This window comes from Leptidea sinapis, chromosome 46 (genome assembly GCF_905404315.1).
Source record: "Leptidea sinapis chromosome 46, ilLepSina1.1, whole genome shotgun sequence".
NCBI classification, from domain to species: Eukaryota; Metazoa; Arthropoda; class Insecta; order Lepidoptera; family Pieridae; genus Leptidea; species Leptidea sinapis.
In genome coordinates, this window is record NC_066310.1 from 1265383 (window position 1) to 1281995 (window position 16613).

The 16613-nt window shown below is 33.1% G+C and overlaps 1 protein-coding gene across 1 annotated transcript in view; it reads left to right on the forward strand.

The window, feature by feature from the left end:
* The first annotated feature begins 4956 nt into the window (after positions 1 to 4956).
* Positions 4957 to 16613, forward strand: part of LOC126978005 (transcription factor Sox-12-like) — a 90561-nt gene continuing 78904 nt past the window's right edge. The window contains exon 1 of the mRNA XM_050826739.1: positions 4957 to 5423. Within this exon, the coding sequence (XP_050682696.1) occupies positions 5304 to 5423 (120 nt within the window). The 5' untranslated portion in view covers positions 4957 to 5303. The remainder of the gene's footprint in view (positions 5424 to 16613) is intronic.

Consider the following 16613-nt stretch of genomic DNA (forward strand, 5'->3'; position numbering starts at 1 on the left):
AATATGGTTACACTGCTAGAATAGGAAGTAGCGGGTAACAGCTAGTTACTAGGTACATCTATACATATAAATAAAATTGGAGTGTCTGTTTGAAATATTGAAATTACCGTTTTTTACTACATGTAAATAAATATATATACTGTATATATACCAAAATAACATTTTTTATAATTTTTGTCTGTCTGTCTGTCTGTTGGTTCCGGCTAATCTCTGAAATTCCTGGACAGATTTTGACAGGACTTTTATTGGCAGGTAGCTTACGTAATAAGGAGAAACTTAGGCTACGTTTATTTTAGAAATATTCTTTTATTTTAGAAAAATAAAGTAATGTTGCAATGTCCAAGAAACGGTTTAACTCTACAAAATAATTTATGTGGCAAAACAACTTTTGCCGGGTCAGCCTGTCTGTCTGTTCGCGATAAATACAAAAACTGCTGCACCTATTTTCATGATGTTTGACCAATGAATAGCGTGGTTCTCGAGGAAGGTTTTGGTATATAATTTGTCAAATTTTGATATACATTTTTGCATACATCAACGATATTTGTTTAAGGTGTCAGAAAAAGATTAGCTTTCAACGAAAACAGCAAAAAGCCCTTTGAGATATGAAAATTTATTGAATTAGGCGTTACTTTGCGGAAATCCATAATTATACAAATTATTTAAGTTTAAAAAAAAAGTAGCTACTGTCATTTCATATCGCTATAAAATAATCATAATCTAATTCCAAGCTGTCCGATCATATGTGTGTATATCAGCTGTGGAGTAGTAGGATTTACGACAGAGCCATTTTTTTAGAAAATATTTAAATTTATCTATAGATAATGCCTGAACAGTGGCTGGGAATTTATTATAAAAATGTATACATTTACTCTTAAAGGTATTATGTATCTTAAATACGATAACGTATTATATCCATCTTAATACTTTAGTAAATTGGAGTACATTATGCTTAAGACTATATTATTCCCGAGTACTTACATCATATTTTTTTTTTTATTGACTGAACAGACTCTGTCGGATCAGCTAGTATCATATCAAAGGCATAAAAGGCATTTATTTTCTCAAAATTTATTCCTTTAGAATTTTTATTGATGTCATTTCTAATAACTACTAGGTACTACTACCGCTTCGGAAACAAATGGCGCTCTGAGAGAGAAGAAGCGGTGCAAGAAACTCTCCCCGTATTCTTTTTTTTTGCGCTCTTTTCAATATAAATATACAATATTGTACAGTCATTTCTATCGCTATAAAGAAATCATAATCTAGTCCCAGGCTGTCTGATCATTTAGATATTCAGCAGTGGAGTAATAGGATTTACGACAGAGCCATTTTTTTATAATAATTTTATAATAATGATATGATAATGCCTGAACAGTGGCTGAGACTTTATCATAGAAGTGTATACATTTACCCTTAAAGCTATTATGTATCTTAAGAAGCCTACTAGAATTAGTTACAAGCAATCCCTTATTTCTAGTGTTATAATAATGAAAATTACTATTAAGAGCAAAAAGGTGACGATTTTTGTGAACGTATATTAAATTTTCATAAATGTACTGACAATGAACAGTCATAATATTTATTTCTTTAAATTTTTCTTTGAGAGACTGTCTATAACCAAGCTGATATACAGCACGAACAGCTCTCTTTTGCAGAGCAAACACTATATCAATGTCAGCAGCATGACCCCATAGTAAAAATAAAATAAAATAAAATAGTAAATATATAGCTGACCTACATAAGATGTTAAGTTTCTTTTGCCCAGTAATGCTGCTTGAAACAGCTTGAAACAGACGTTCTATTATTATTATTATCTATGCGCCTATTTGTATGTGTTTCGGTCTGAAGGGCGCCGTAGCTAGTGAAATTACTGGGCAAATGAGACTTACCATCTTATGTCTCTAGGTGACGAGCGCAGTTGTAGTGCCATTCAATTTTTTTTTCAGAAATTTCAGAGTTCTTTAGGACAAACGAGGGTACGATAGTCACCTGGTGTTTAGTGATCACCGCCGCCCACATTCTCTTGCAACACAGGAGCGTTGCCGGCCTTTGAGGAAGGTGTACGCGCTTTTTTTGAAGGAAACCATGTCCTATCGTCACGGAAACACCGGTCAAGGGGGTTTTTCAAGAGTCCTCAGTGGCACTGCATTGTAATGGGCAGGGCGTATCAATTACCATCAGCTGAACGTGCTGCTCGTCTTATCCCTTATATTAATAAAAAAAATCTGTGCTAAGAAGCCCCGGACTTGTAGCAGTACTTAATATAAAGCTGTGTTATGTTGTGCTCCCGTATAAGTACATGTCGCATGTGCATATTTAATTTTGTCCCACAACCACCATATGCACTATGCACCTGACTTCTTGATGCGAAATGCATATTCAATGATACGGGCGAATTCAGGGTTGCTACGAATTAAATATTAAATTGTTTTGAGATAGATATCCATCGGTTAGTCAATATATGAATCGACAGTTAATTTAATTTGATATTTAAAGACAAATTAAGGATGCAAGAGGAACCCTGGCGTTAATTTACGGCCGTTGCCGATATTCAGTCTATCTCTTACTTAGGTTAAAAATCGTAACTATCGTTGACTTTTCTGTCCCAATAAACTTATCGACGGTAATTCACCTTATTCGTTCACGCTGTCTGTTAGTAGGATGACGTATAGCTTACCAGCGATAGAAGTTTGTATGGAAATTGCAATTCACGCGTCCGAACTTAAGGCGATATGAATGACTTATCAGGTATATTGGGACAGCTTCAGATTATTAGCAGCTAATTACTGACAGTAGAAGGTAGTAATTTATCTCTCTCTGTAGATAGTATATTGGGAACGGCCGTAAATGTCTGTAATCGCTGATAGGTATTTTTTCACATGTCGGTTTAAAAATTGATTCAAATATGTAAATTCAAAATCATTTTTTTTTATAGCTAAATTGCACTGCAAACTTTCTAAATTAATATGAGCGTTCAATTTACTGTCGTTTAATTATCTTATCTTTATATATATAATTCTTGTGTGCGTGTGTATGTCACTGAACTCCTCCTAGACGGCTGGACCGATTTTATTGAAACTTTCTGTGTGTCTACAGGTGGATTCGAGAAAGGTTTAGATTCACAATTGAACTACCTCCTGAACGGCTGGGCCGATTTTGATGAGATTTTTGTGTGTTCCAGTGAATTTGAGATTGATGTGTGTCTTCGGGTGGATTCAAGAATGGTTTACATTCACAATTGAACTACCTCCAAAACGGCTATACCGATTTTGATGATATTTTTGTGTGTTCCAGTGTATTTGAGATTGGTTTAGATTCTCAATTCCGTCCATATAGTGTATTTTAGTGGACTCCTCCTAACGGCTGGACCGATTTTCCATATTTAAGACGTGTGTCCGAAATTTCCGACAGGACAACGTCTGTTGGGTCCACTAGTATATATACATAAGAGATTCCCACGTATATAGTCACGCATCACGATATCTCTGGAACCATTAGAGCTAAAGACTTGAAATTTGGTAGGAATATTCTTATCAACGAGTAGAGGTCAGCTAAGAACGGATTTTTACGAAATTCCAAGTTTTTTTTTATTATGTACAGAACAACGTTTGTCGGGTCAGCTAGTTATTTATAAATAAAATGAAATGATTAATTTGTATGAATCGTGGTAACATAGTTGTTAACAATTAATTGGTGTACAGCACAGTTCGCCAATATATCGGCATACAAATATTTGATTGTCAATATTGGAATTTTTATATTTATACGTCATTACTACACATTACATAGCTTTAATTCAATAATATAATATAAAATAAACATTAGTTTGTAGGTATCTCTCAAATAAAATATGATATTATTTAAATACTATTAATTTTGGCTAAATAATTATTTTAAACTATAGAAGCATTGGATAATGGCAGCGCAGGACCGATCATCGTGGAAATCTTTGGGGGAGGCCTTTGTCCAGCAGTTGACGTCTTCCAGCTGATGATGATGATGATGATAAAAGCATTTATCTATTAGGCATAATTTTAATTTTTTAAGCATTATTTTTTAGGCATCTCTCTAATATTCTTTGGAAGGTGGTTAAAGACCCTAATACACATAACATTTGCGTTATTTTGATGAAGCGCTTTAAAAAACACCTGTGTATTGTTTTATAAATCAATAAATACATTTTATTATTGTTTTTTATAGTATTTCATCTATCTCACCTTACAATATTGTGGAAAATGAGATTATAAGGCGTGCACTTTTGGATTATCCAAATTTTTTTAGAAATTGAACACAAGGAATGATAAAAAAATACATAAAATAGGTGAATACTAAATATATTATTACTATTGGTGTCAAATAGTAATAATTAATATTTACACACTTGAATGTACATCTGTAATCTACATCATCTGTTTCGCTTCACATAATTTGACGACCCTAGTGAGCGGCCTAGTGAGCAAGATGTACTGTACTACCTACTGTTCGAATCCCGGTAGGCCCAAACATTTATTGATGAATATGGATGTTTGTTGCCGAGTCATGAATGATTATATGTATTTATGTATGTTTAAGTAAGTATATTGTATTAAATATATCGTTGTATTGTACCCATAGTACAGGCTCTGCCTAGTTTAAGGCAAGATATTTTGTGTAGAAAAGTGTGATGATGCTTTCTGTACACAGATGCTTGCATTGTTGTTGAAAAAAAAAGTTAATTAGTATCATGGGCACCCGCTTGCTCCATAGGAACATAGAGTAATCTAACTATAGTATAACTACGTCCCAAGTTAAGTCAACGATCTTCTACGTAAGCACGTGCATTCAAAAGAGTAGCCATGTAGCGAGTGGTAAGGGAGGGGCGAGGGACGCGGGACGCGGGGCGCGGGACGCGGGACGCGGGCGGCGGGGGCCCGTGAACAGCTGAGCGCGTATATTGACATCACTTCGCATGTTGCCGAGCGCTCAGTAGGTTCTCAGATATCGCGGAGTACGCACGTAGCCGCCGAACGTAATGCTACACACGATTGATAAATAAACGGAAGCGGTTCGCAGAAATTATGACTTTTGGACTGATCGCGTGCAAAGAAGATAGCGGAAGATTATTTGTTCTCGATCGGAAATTAAGAATAGTGTCGAGGTATTGGGAGATTTTCGGCGATTTGTCCGCCGAGAGGCTACCGAAAGAGAGGCTTCTTGTACTTTAAGACCCTAATTTTGTGCTGTGTTACTGTTTAGGTGAACTGTGTTGTGTTTTGTTATAAGGGGATTTTTATTATTTTTTTTTTCGTTGGATTTGCAAAATGGTTCCCCAACAAATTTCGGATGTACGATCCATGACACCCACTTCTAGTGGCGTCCCAGTGTTTGGATCTCAGCTCGTTGACAAGAACTCTTCAACTCCCTACACTGATGCTACTCAGGTAAGTCCAGATAAGCTTAAGTGTATATCCAGAGTCACTAAATTAAAGTATATCAAATAATTTTATCATATATTGACGTCCATCATATAATTCATATTTTGCCGTAAGCAGTAGGTAGAAATAAATTAAAACAAAAAAAAATAAGTTAAGTACATGTAAATCTTAATAATCATAATTAAATATTTAACTTCTATACTGAAAAATTAAACAAAAAAAAACACATTTAATATATATTAATTAAATTTAATATATATATTATTTAAAAAATTATTATATCTTAATAGTTATTAATAGTTAAAAAATGCAACGTTTAACTAATTTTGTTGCATAGGTACTTGTATGAATTTTAAAATTTAAATGTAAGTACATAATGTACTGTAAAACTTTTATAATGAGTACATTGCCAAAATAAAAAATACAATTAAAAACATTGTTTTTATAAATAAAATTTAAGTAAGTTTCTCGCATTATTTTATTTAAAAAAAAATATAGAATAAGTACTTAAATAAAGTTATGGAAAAATAAAGAAAATTTTATAGAGAACCTACTGAATCGTTCATAAATAAAGATCAAATATTTATTACACCGTTAAATATTAATTAAACTAAGTTAGTTAATTGATTAAAATATAAGTAGGTAGTAGGTAATATAAAATATCACAATTCCCACTTGTAAGATAATATTTATAACTATTTTTTCATGTAGGTATTTACGAATAAATAAATGCTTACTAATCAATTCTAATTTTTTCATGTAAATTACTATTTATATAAATAATGTCTTTACCTACTGCTATTTGCAGAAGTAAGTTGCTTTATTATTGTATAAATATAGGTAATAAATTATTCAATTTAAAAGCATTTAATAAGTGCCTACAGTAACATAACATAATAAGTTTGTAAAGACCCTTATTGAAGCAAACTCAAATATTGTTAGGACATTAAAAATTCGCGTAATACATTGCGGTAGGTACGAAGTTTTATAATTATTAATTAACTACGCCGCTGTAAGATTTTTACACTCTCGTGTTTTTTTTTTTGGCAATTGAAACGGTATTTATGGCGTTATTTGGCAGGTTCTTATCATTTTAATGTCAACCTCATTTTAGGTTTTCATTCAAAAAAATAAAATATTACCTATTTTGATATAAAATTACCTATACTTAATACTTACATACATAAGAAAAAAATTAAAATCTTCGAACGGATATGATTTTTTTTAATCCAATAATTCGCTTTTTACTATCATTGCTTTCTATATGCGTATTTTTTTTTAAAACTCTTAAGTTGGTTTATTCAACATTATGTACCTAACATAAATAACAAACATACTATGATTTTTCTGAAAAAGTACATAAATTTGTCTAAAACAATACATAAAGGATATATTTTTATTAATTGATTACTTACTTAAGCTATCCAATTTATTGTAATAATAAAAATTATAAAAAAATATTTGCCTAAGTATAACATGATTTAGGATATATAATATAACTAAATAAACTGGCAGACTAAAGGAACTAATAACATGTGTTAACCTTGTTACGAACAACCAACGAAGCCTAGATTAAAATATAATTTATTTTTATTTAGCGTAGCGTTTTTATAGCTCCATTTAATTTGCAATTTAAACATATTCAAAAATATAATTACATTATATGATCTTCCTTTTATTAATAATCTTTATGATTACAAACTTACTCTATTTAAGTAATATTATATGCTCACTCACAAATATATTTTACTAGTATATTAAACATATCCTAATATCTTACTCCAGCAAAATAATACTATTTAATAGTCTCCAGCTAAGAATCTATGCGTGTAGAAAATTTCACGTAAGTAAATCCATTCATTCGTTTTGGACGTCATTACTCATTGAACAAACATTAATCTTCAAACTCAAAGGATATTATTATAAAATTCAAATATATAGTTAAGTATAAACAGATCTTATAAATATGAATTTATCAGAAAATACTTGTGGCAACTGGGAATGTTTTAATACGCGTGAAAAATATTAGAAGTTATTTTCATTAATTTAACTACTTAGAATAGCCACAGTATATTTAATGAAGATAATTAATTTTAAACAACTATCCACTTAAGTCGAAATTTTTCAGGTCAAAATTATTATATATTTGTAGGACTGATTTTAAATAGGTACCGAATATTAGCTACGCACGATTTTAAGAATTAGTCTTCTAGTCTTTGAAAGTACTTGCTACTGTTAAAATTACTTTGAATATCGTCTATTAATTGTCTAACAAGGAATATGTTTCAAAGCACTAATCCTCAAAAACTAAACAAAACAAATAAATAGGTGTCTTAATAAAAAATATATAAAATAATATTTGACACGTGGATTCAGTCCATGTTGAAATATATTTTATAGAAGAAGAGAACTAACGTTGTAGTGTCGCTGGAGTAACTATTCATTAGATATTTTACTAGAACGGCTCAGATACAGAAACCCTCAGATTTTTTCATAAGTAGGGTGACATCGGTGATAAATATTACAGTAGTCATTACAACCGATATTGAAATGAAATATCCAAGAGTCGATTTTATTGCGGAGATCGAGCGAAATACGTAAACTGCGCCAGCGAACCCGTGAGTGCATTAACACTTCAATGTCAACTCGTAATATTTTTAGTCATCCTCTCTGCGTGTGTGTGTGTTCTGTGTGTCTATTCTTATTTACTGCACACAGACGCATTACTAGGAAATAATATCAGGTCATTCGCGCGAGCATTCACTAAGTTCAACATACAAAACGCGACACAGATTTAAGTGAAGCATTTAATCACGTTGCTATGGATCAATGTACATGCGAATTTAAGAAATATTGGAGAAGAGTAGAGACTTTACTCATTACACTGTCGCTGTATGTATAATAATTTAAGAGGCCTTTGACCTCAAATAACGAGCTTTACACAATAGAGTATTAAAATTTACAAACGCGAATCGTGCCTGCAATATAAGGAAGCGATCGATTAGTATTGTATCATTGTAATGTAATGGATTACAATTGTTGGCTTTAATTATGTCTAATTTATCAGTCACGAGATGATATTGTAATGAAAAATGTTATAATTGTCTGATGGTTCATTATAAAATGCTTCTTGAGAAACATCAATTAAGATGTTTGGGCTTTGTATTATCATGTCTACAGTTGTAAAAGAAATAAAAGGGCGTAGATTCGGACGACAGTAATACCGACCGAATAGAAACTTGTCCAACGTATTTTTTGTTCTGTTTTTTATTCGGCATGTATCGAAGTCGGGGCGAGGTCTATTTTCAAGGTTGAACCATACGGCAACGGCATTTACAGTTCAAAATGTGATTGTAAAGTTCTTCAAGTTGTTAGATTAAGGATATACACTAAAGCGATCCATGACGTCACTTCTTTACGAATAGTTTGTGAAATAAAAGGCTCTCCATGTCGAGTTCGCTTTTTCTTCGTGCCTGTCTGCTATAATGCTTATTATAACTTCGACTCACGAAACGCCAGGTCTTGGTATTTAGGGAATTCTCATTAGCTTTGCTTTAAGTTTTTCGATTGCATCTAAAGTCTGGCGATAACATCGTTCTTGAATTTCCCAACAATTTATTAAAGTCACTTCGAGATACGACTTCATTTTGCCATAAATACAATAAAGCTGTGTAGCTAAATTGAATCTGTACTTTATGGATACAAACTTTCGTCGTCAAATAAAATGACGAGTTATGATTGAAATTAAAATTTGAATGAAGCGCTGGCACGGTAAGACAATAAATTAAACGTTTAAGGCTGGACGCTTTCAAAATCAATTTTGTGTGAATCCTTTCCTGAAGTTTATCGCTTAAGTAAGCAAATTTATGTACCCTAATGCGCTGTTGGCAGCGCTGGAAATCAACATTTGATTGTAAAATACGTGCCCATGTCGGCGAATGCAATTTGCTCTACACTTGTGGGTGGCGTTTTAATGGCACCATTATACTGGAGAACGGCGTTTGTTGCACAAGAATTACCTTCGTGTATAGACATATTACCTTTATGTTTGTTTCATATTAAAATCTTAATTTCATTCGATTATTGTTCGCTGACATTTGTGCTCGCGTGATAATACTCATGTTATGTATTGTTCCACGACTACAAATATTTGAATTAACTATTTGGAAACTCGGAAACTGTGTTTATATAGCTTAATTGTTCGCTTAAATTCAGTGTCTGTTCCAAAGCGAGCTGCTGCTGAAATAATTTTCCATGTTCACGAATGTCAGTATGAGTAAGTAAAGTTTGTATCAAGTTCCGAACTCGGCTCGTGACATGTGAAAACAGAAAGTCCAGCAAATAGCAATAAATTCGTCGTGGCCACGTTGACGCCGCCGCCGACTCCGACTGAAATCGCAACGAGGAACTTCCACACGAAACACCAAAACTGAACCATATATCTTTCAATTCCGCATAAGCCTGACTTCGCTGTTTCATTGTAAACACGGTAGAATTTAGCAAATTAAGTTTAAACTCATTCTTTCAACGTATTCGGTTTTAGTGAATATTTCTTTATTTCAATGATGAGACTGAAAACCACAATAGCATGTTGTAAAACACACGTAGGTACGCAATGTTTTTGTAATTTGCGGAATACTTAGATGTATATACTTTTTAGTGTAATGACTTATGATTGCTATGAATCATGTCGAAATTACAGGAAAGTCCAGTTTTGTAGTAAATATTTCCAACAACTCTTATACGAAACCTTTGAACAGTTAATGTCACTATGAGTAGAGACAGCAGATACGTAATATTTAACTCGTGCATGACCATGGAGTTCATTTAATCAGAATACATAAAAGACGTAAAAACTTACCAACACAGAATTATTTAATCATACCTATCCATTATAAATACAGGAGCAAGTATGACTAAAAACCATAACAAACAAAAGATAAATAATGAAAGTGCCTCCCTCCAATCAGGAACGAAGATCTTCACACTTTTTCTTTTAATCCGAATGTTATTTGATACTCTATTCTGGTTCTTAATATTTTAAATTTACGGACCTTAAACTTATGGAATAATAGTCATGCTACTTTTTCTGTCATCTGCATATTTTTTCTTAATTTATTTCATTTTTTATCCAAAACAATAGAAAGTAACGCAGTAAATTATATAGTCTAGTAAATATTCATATACAAAAATATTCTTCTTTTAAATACAAATAAAATTTTGAATTAAAATTCAAAAACCAAACATATAATTTAAAAATCAATAATAACACGTGTCTTAATCCTTTTAAAATCATTTTATCGAAATACTAAAAGGTTTACTATTTACCGGTTTATATAATATAAACTATGATCTAATTAGTGAGTGAATCAAAATCTCTCCGCATTCAACTAAATGTCGGTTGACAATTCAGTAGCAACACGATTTTCGTTATTAATGTCCCGTGCCTGATTATCTTCAGTTTAGCGAACCAATTAACTTTGGACAGTAAAATTGAATCTGTATTCAGCTTCATTAACATCGCTCTGTGCGGGGTTTGCTCTATTAGATCTCTTTCATTTGAACAGCTCGTGGAGCTAAAGCTACATTGTATTTGCGAATGAAGGATAGTTTGCAACGGTAAATAAATCACGAATTGACTGTGAGTGCTTGTAAATTTTATTTTGGAATGTAATGTCTTTACAGCTATGATTGTTGGGAAGCAATAAACGAAATGAGGGCATCAGACGCCAGAGTAAGCTAAAACGTAAGCTCACGATGTTTACTCCTTACACTGAACGAACTCAAGCATCGCACTAATTCGAGATCGGTTCATATTTCTTGTGATATTCCTTTCGAAATATATTCAGATGTTTGTTCCAAATACATGCCATAACGTTAACAGTTAACCCTCGTATTGACTTGATTAGGTTTTTTCTGAGGTAAGTTTATTGAGTAAGTTGGATTGGAATGTAATAGAAGGTTGGGGAGGCATAAAACTAACATTATTGGAGTTTTCTTTCGTCGAGTTGTTAACAATAGTTTCGTAGGTTTATTCAAGATTTTTTCTTATAATTATACAAGTTACTTGGCGACCTTCTAAATGTATTTATACCGTATTTGTAATTGATTTTATTGCTTGCTACACGTTTATTGGACATTTTCACAATGTTTTTCCGTAATACTCTGTTTGGAGCAACTTATACAAAGACTTCTGGTTTCTCTTAGTCAGTAAAACGTGTATATTATGGCTTGTGATTATCATTCATAGATTTATATATAAATGTCTCGAACAAATTATATTGTCATTATGATATCGATGTAAAAAGTCAAACGATCTTTTGTAGCGTCATTAAAGTTACTTTGAACTTTTCAAAATATAATGCCGACCTCCAATAAAACTTGAAAGGTTGCCTAAAGGTAATAAAATAAGTCAGAACAGAAAAATTGCTTTTGATAAGTTAATTTATTTGTAGTTGGTATTGAAACGTTTCGCGCCTGAGAAATTAAAATTGGAAGGTATTTCTTTTGGGTAAAAAATGTGTAGGTTTCAAGTCCTCAATTGTCTTACTTAAAGGTCAGTTTTATTTAGACTTGATAATTAACGAAGACAGTCATTGGTGATTATTCGTTTTTGTTTAATTCTTCTTCAAGGAACATCGAAGACTATAAACTTTACGACTGTCTCAAATTGCAAGACGCCCGTCTTTACTTTCGAAAAAGAAATTTCTTAAACTAGAATTTCTCTGAGCTTCGAGTTATTTAACTTTATTACTCCCTTCCTTATCAGCTGTCATGGTTTACGGCGTAATTAATTTGCTTATACGACTTGCTGACTCTGACATTTTTCGTACTGAACTTAATTGCTTGATAGAATTATGCTTTATTAAACAATGGACTATTGAGTACCGTCGGGCCCAACATCTATAGTGCACTATTATTTTGAACTTTGATTGACATTTTTAACTGTAAATTTTTTCATGAATCTTTTGATCAATTATGATTTCTAATCTATTGTAATACAATCTATTCTAACCTGAACGCATTCACCGTCTCTTTACCCATTGCTGTGTCGGCATTGACCTTTACAACTCCAATTTCGTTCAGCTGGAACCGGTTTCATTTAAAGGCTTGTTTCTAAGTGGGTCTATCGCTCCGATCTAATGTTTTTAAAGTAACTATTATTTTACAATTATTATGGTCAACCTTTTTTTGCTCAGCGTTTTAAATTCAACTCAATCACGCTCGCTATTTCTGTATTTAGCAAATACAAATTTTCGTTATTAATATTTTCCTGGAAGTTTTAGAATTGCTCTTAACTGTTTTTACGGAAAGTAACGAACTCTTGAAAGAAATCTCCAAGTTTCCTTGCTCTGCAAACTTTTCCACTGATATTCACTTGCTCCCGTAATCGTGTTAGCCGTTTAACTTGTGGACAAATTCTTTTATACAATTAGCTTCTTATTGAATTGGATAAATTCTTATTTACTAAACTTTGACTGTCAAATGTTCTCTAACATTTATCAATTATTCAAAATCTAACAAGCAAATGTTTAAGTAGGAAAGTTGATTTAATTTGGCGAAAACATTTCGTGCTTTGTAAAGACAAATTAAAGTTTATCTTTGCAATTTAAGTGGAAGTAAAGTTCGAAAAACTGGAAATTCAGCTGACATGACTAAAACAAAGTCGATACAAAATTCTTTGCACCTGCCTTAGCGTGCTGGCAGCTAAACATTTCTGCTTAACTTAAAACTTAAACATTGCCACTAACTAGGAAAAATTCGTGCAATTCTCACGAGACTGTTTCCGTCCATATTTCACGAACTGAGGAATTTGTTCGGGATTTAGCCGACGGGGAGTAATCCTTACTTATTAGTTTCACGGAATGGCTTGGCGTTGTGTTATCAACGAGCGGGTTTATCTTGTCAGGTATCTCTATTAACTCACCGAGGTGATCATGTTGATCGACTTCATTATAATTGTCTGCACGATTGTATAAGTCTGTTACAGATTCTATTTGAACAACATCTACAGACAATCCATTCTCTTTAAAGTAATCACGCTTATTCAATTTGGAACGGAACTCTAACTTACCGTGGAGTGCGGTACTTGGATGATTTACATCGCGAATAGCGTGACTCCAAGAACCAAGTGAATCCCTCGAATGCCAGTGAAATTAATCACCCGCTTCGAATTTCCCCTTCCGAGCGGGCTTCGGACGAAATTTCCTTTAAAAAGAAACGCTCGATTTTTTACAAGAAACAGATAAGTTAGACATGTGTTTAAGCACAGTTGACTTTAACTCTGGTAAGTATAAGGTAACTAAATCACGTCTATGGCGTAAAAAAAATTGTTATGATTGTTAAAATAATGTTTGAGTATATATATGTTCTGATTATAATATTTTAACTTAAATTATATAGTTCATATCAGCAAATATTTAAATTACAACATTAATTGTAACGTAGATATTAAATTAAATACTTACATGCACATATATATTATATATATGTAAGTGAACGATTTCAATACGTCTAGAAAAATTCCAATTTTAACGTAAAAACTTTAGTTCGGTTTATAAAATGGAATCCGAAAGAAGGTATCGATGTAAGTAAGTGAAGTTAACATGAAATTTTTATTTGGTTTCGTTAATCTTTAACCAAAATTTAGGTAAAGCTCGAATCATGGTAAGTACAAACTTTGATATAATGAATTTGGAAGTCTGTGTCCAAGTCATGTTTATTTGTATATATTTAAGTATGTATACTACGTTAAATATAATATCGTCTTGCACTGTAGGTACATATTACAGGCTATGCCTAGTTTGTCGTATCGTATGATGTGTAAGAGAGCGTCACTATACTATTCTTAATTATAGTGATACAACACCACACGTCGTGCGTATGGGTCTGCCTTTTAGTAGACCATAGACTCGATCGTCATGTTAATTTTACTCTTACGGATTGAAACGGGTTGTAAAACCGAAATATACAATTTTTTATTCATTACTGATTATCTGATTAATATGGACCTGAGTGAACGATCGTTAACATTTACAATATGAATTTAGTAACACGCATAGGCCGATAAAAAAAAAGACTGAAGTGTCAGTGGGCAGGGCATATAGTTCGAAGGACAGATGGCCGTTGGGGCAGTAAAGTAAATGGCGACCACGTACCGGAAGACGTAGTGTTAGTAGGCCCCCCATAAGATGGACCGACTTTCTGGTGAAGATCGTCGGAATACGTTGGATGAGGGCAGCGCAGGACCGATCGTCGTGGAAATCTTTGGGGGAGGCTTTTGTCTAGCAGTGGACGTGTTCCGTCTGATGAAGAAGGAGAAGATAGGCAGACAAACGATACTGTATAATATATGTCCCTAATTAAGATGTGTCGCTCTCGTTACCACTGCTAACAAATTTCAAGTTCCCAATAAGATGAGCAAACATTATAACGATCAAGAACGAATGAATGCTCGAAAAACTCTTAATACTTGTATAAATCTTTTGCGTAATCCAATTTATAACGTATGTGTCTCGGGCTCTCAAAAATAAACCTACGGAAGCACGGATAAACTTTTCCTAATTGACCGAGTGAGAAAACAAATAAATAAAGGATTAGCTACTGTAAGAATAATGTTTCGTGAGACGTCTACTTGGATTACAGACATTTTCCTACTTCTTTGATTTTATTCCCCGCTATTATTTTATTAATCGCAAATGTGATGATTTCGGGCAGTCGAGACATAGTTAAAATACAATAATATATTACAAACATCTATATTATATTCTTAAATGAATGTATTTGGAATATATTATAAGTAGGTATTAATTGTATTTAGAAGCGATTTTGTAAGATTTAGTGTTTCGTAGAGTTGGTTGACCTGTTTTCTGCCGCCGAATTTCACTTTAGCAAGCCACAAACTAGGATATCATTCTCACCATCTACTCTTCAGGCGATTCCCAACCAAACTATGAAATCAGCTTACTTGTGCGGTGTTTCCAAAACATACGCGAGAGTATGAAAAAAAAAACGGATACTTACTTCTTAAAGGCCGGTGACACTCCTGTGATTCCTCTTATGTTGCAGAAGAATTCAGGAAATCAGGTTTCCCGTCTGCTCGTCCTCCTGTTCCATATAAAAATATGAAATATTCAAACGCGAAATGACTTTATTAAACTTAAGATAATATTATATATTCTTAATAGTAGAAGTAGTTTCGGTAGGAATGTGAATATATATGAAGTTTTCAATTTATAGATATAGTTATACTTTCGTGTATTATTAGGTACGCATAGTCAAGGAATTCTTAGTAAATACGTCTAACATTATTATTCCACAAATTTTAGTAAGATTTAGAACAATTATTGCAACATTTACTGTCTTAGTTTCTCTTCGAATACTTCGTTGTATTGCTTACAGTAAACAATATTTTAACAACAATTTTTCCGATACATTACGTTGGATTCCAATATGCTGTGAATCATACGCTCCGTTGGTCACTTAACGGATCCTGGGAACTTCCTCGACAGAGCACAAATATCCATCAATAGCTATTCGAACTTTATGTCCGCTCACATCTTATATATAACAGACATAAAAACATCCTCTTTGATAGATGCGAAGGTTGTGAATTATTATTTGTTAAAACTGTGCTAAATATAAAGATCATCCTGGTTTTAGTGTATTTTTTTCTTTATGGAAAAGGAGGACAAACGAGCGCACGGGTCACCTGGTGTTAAGTGATCACCGCCGCCAACATTCTCTTGCAATACCAGAGGAATCACAGGAGCGTTGCCGGCCTTTACGGAAGGTGTTTTTTGTTTGAAGGTACCCATGTCGTATTGTTCCGGAAACACCGACGAGGAAGCACATTCCACAGATTTGTAGAACGTGGAAGAAAGCTCTTTGAAAACCGCACTGTGTAGGACCGCCACACATCCAGATGGTGGGGATGATATCCTAACTTGAGGCGTGTCATGCGAAGGTGGAATTCAATATAAATGCGGTAGAGGAGTAATTTCAAATTTTCCTTAACATGAACCACATTCTTGCCTGGCTAATAACTTTGTTTTTTATGAAACTGTTCTTTGTATAGGATGCCTGCTAGGTGGAATGGACGCCGTAGCCCGTGATATTACTGGGCTAATGAGACTTAATCATAATATTATATATCAAAGTGACGAACAATTACGATGCGGTTCAGAGTTATGGGTT